Source organism: Conger conger, chromosome 12 (assembly GCF_963514075.1).
Source record: "Conger conger chromosome 12, fConCon1.1, whole genome shotgun sequence".
NCBI classification, from domain to species: Eukaryota; Metazoa; Chordata; class Actinopteri; order Anguilliformes; family Congridae; genus Conger; species Conger conger.
This window is the reverse complement of record NC_083771.1, coordinates 8848066-8851124: the sequence shown is the minus strand read 5'-3', so window position 1 is coordinate 8851124 and position 3059 is coordinate 8848066. Positions and strand designations below refer to the sequence as shown.

At 41.3% G+C, this 3059-nt stretch overlaps 1 protein-coding gene across 1 annotated transcript; it reads left to right on the top strand.

The window, feature by feature from the left end:
• The first annotated feature begins 819 nt into the window (after nucleotides 1-819).
• On the top strand, nucleotides 820-1719 carry LOC133141484 (proteinase-activated receptor 3-like). Its single transcript, XM_061262055.1, has one exon. The coding sequence runs from the start codon at nucleotides 820-822 to the stop codon at nucleotides 1717-1719; it is 900 nt and encodes a 299-aa protein (XP_061118039.1).
• Nucleotides 1720-3059: the final 1340 nt, after the last annotated feature.

Below are 3059 nucleotides of genomic sequence, written 5' to 3'. Positions count from 1 at the left end.
GACTAAGATAAAAAAAGTAATTATTCAAAAAGCTAATGAGGTTATTTGAACTTTATTTAAAATTAGTTTTCAATCAACAGACATTTGCAAGTTAACTCCATTTAACATAATGCAAATATGAAGATAATGTTTTGAAGGCTTTGCTTATATTAAATCAGCAGATGCTCTTGTAGCCAGAGCAGCTTACAACGTGGGAGAGCAGAAGTGCATTGACCTGATTCATACCTGCAATAGTGCCAGACTTTCACAAGGCTAACCAAGTACCTCAATAAAATGATGATATAAATTGAATCTATAACTGTCATTCAGAGGAGAAACATAAAAACATAATAATATAACCTAAAGCTGTAAAAAGTAGCATAACCTGAATTTAATATAAGTTGGGAATGTGAGGAGCTAGGGATGCATTTCTGACATACAGACTGAAGAAGTGGGTCTGACCACTTTGAGAAGTTTGTTCCTGCAATGGGGGGGCCAGTGCAGACAGACATTGTGAGAGGGTGAAGTGCCCATGCAGGGAGGGGAGTGCCAGTCATATCAAATTTGACTGATTATAAAATGTTCTGATTGGCTCAAATACATTCCAAAGACTCAAAAGTCTTTTTCAGTGACAAAGTTTCCCATTGGCTTTTAACCACGCTCTGTGCATTATCAGTTGCCCGTTGCTGCAACTGACGCCAGCAATTGTTGCCCCAAAAGTTGCCTTGTGTAGCATCACCTTTATTCTCATGTTACTGTGAATGCTTTCCCTTCTCTCTGTCTGAGCAGAAGCCTCCCAACTGGCATCCTTGGAGCCCCATCTTCTGCCAGTTTTACCCCATGGAGATCTTCAACTTCAACTCCTCCATCCTCTACATCCATAAGCCCTTAAACAGCAGCGTTGGGGGCGGTGACATTACCGTGTACGAAGGATGTAAGGACATGCCCGAGGTCTTGATCTTTTATCTGATCCTGCAGTTCATCAACATGTTCCTGGGGATCCCTGCTAACCTAATGGTGCTGTGGCTCCTGCACAAGAACAAGGGGGACTCCTCAACCTCCGACATCTTCATCCTCCACCTGGCTGTCCTGGATACCTTCTTCTGCCTCACCCCACCCCTGGAACTGGCCAGCATAGTCTTCCTCACCACCGGCACCACCTGGTACGTACTGCGCTTCTTCTACGGGCTGAAAGACTATTCTCCGCTCTTCCTCTCCTGCATCTGCCTGGACCGCTACATGGCCGTCCTGCACCCCATCACCTTCACCGAGCTGAAGGACCGAAGCCACCGCAAAGTGTGCCTTGCCGTGGTGTGGCTGGTCACCCTGGCCTATGCGGTGGCCAAATGCATGGGCAACATCCCCAACATCGCGAAGGCCTTCACTGTCATGATCCTGGCAGCTTTTGCCATCATGCTCTTCTGCAACGTGTCCATCCTGCACGCACTTCGGCAATCAGGCCCTGGCCGTGATGAGATGCACCCTGTCAAGAAAAGGGCCTTCAAGATGGTGTTCATCATCCTGGCCATCATTGTCTTCAACTACTTCCCTCCTGTAGCATTGTTCCCCTTTAAGGAGTACTTCACCCCAGATGAGTTCAACTGCTATGTCTACACTGTAGCCTTTGGCTTCATGGACGTCAGCAGCAGCATTCAGCCTGTTCTCTACCTCTCCCGGGAGATTCCCAGTGTCCCTTGCTGCTGCTCTAAGGAGGTTTTTGATCAAAAATCTGGTGTGTAGATTTGCTGTTTTATTCACTTTTGGAATGGAATTGAAGCAGTTATTTGTAATTTATTTTAAATAAATGAATATGTATCATGTGTTGAATCCAAATAAAGAGAAATTGACTGAAATTGTAAGAGGCAACACTTACAAATGTACCAAAATCAATCAGTCTATGAATACAAGAGCATTCAGACACCTTGTTTGTTGTACAAAACTTGGATTTGGGAAAAGACCACTGTTCAAAACTTTTCTGGAAAGAGATGTTTAGGGTTCCACTGCAGAGTAAGGAAAACCTACCAATAGCTTTGCCAAATATTGGTAACTTTTTGCCAATTTTGACACACAGGTAGTACTGGCCATCCGTAACACAGACAAAAGAAATGGCATGAGTTGGTTATTTGGGGGGGATATAATCGGGTCCCAAAGTCAAACCTTCGGTACAAACTAGGTACATCTGTATATGTACTTATGCTTGACAATTTTGTTCAAGGACCCATACTCTCCACCTATGTAATTTAGATTTTTTGTAAATGACTTCAAAAGACAACTTCGAATGAACTGCATGTTGAATGATGCCAGATTTGGTATATCTTGTCAAAAAAAAGTGATGAGACGAAAATGAGGGCAATATACATGAAAACCTTTTTGAAATGTTGTCTACAAATTTCAATCTACTGTCATTTGAAGTCGAAAGGATTCATCGCTCTAGCATTCATGATATTCCTCCTTCATATAATCAATTATTGCTTTCCCAAGTTGGAAGTTTGGATCAGTGAAGATGACAAAATAAAAGCCATTTCAATTTGTGGCTAGCAAAAAACTCACTCAGCATCTGGATTTGTGACACTTTGCATGTACCGTTTTATCTACTTACACTTGACATTTTTGCCCAAAGCATCTTAAGAAGCTGACGTATAACATGGTCTAAAAGTTGGAAAATCATCCCAGTTACTTGGTTTGAGCCACTGTGGGATAATACAATTACTTACACATTATTTGCAAATATATTTAGAACAGGAGGAAAGAAAGTCGTTTAACTATAATTAACTCCAGTCCATTTTCGCCAGGCAGAATATGTATGTAGTTATGAATGTATTTGATATATTAGAGAATTCTTAATCAGTGAATGGGGATGAGGTACAGCATATGCTGGCATACCCATAGGATACATCTTATCCAAGCAGACAAATATGCTCTGTAATAGATATTGTTTATGATCAATTCCTTAACTGTATGAATAAATGTACAATAAATTTCATTCAATGTAAAAACATCAAGTCTATTTCTGCATTCTTAGCCCCACAGTTAAGCTAACACTGTACTTGCATAAATAGTCTTAGTTATACTAGATACTT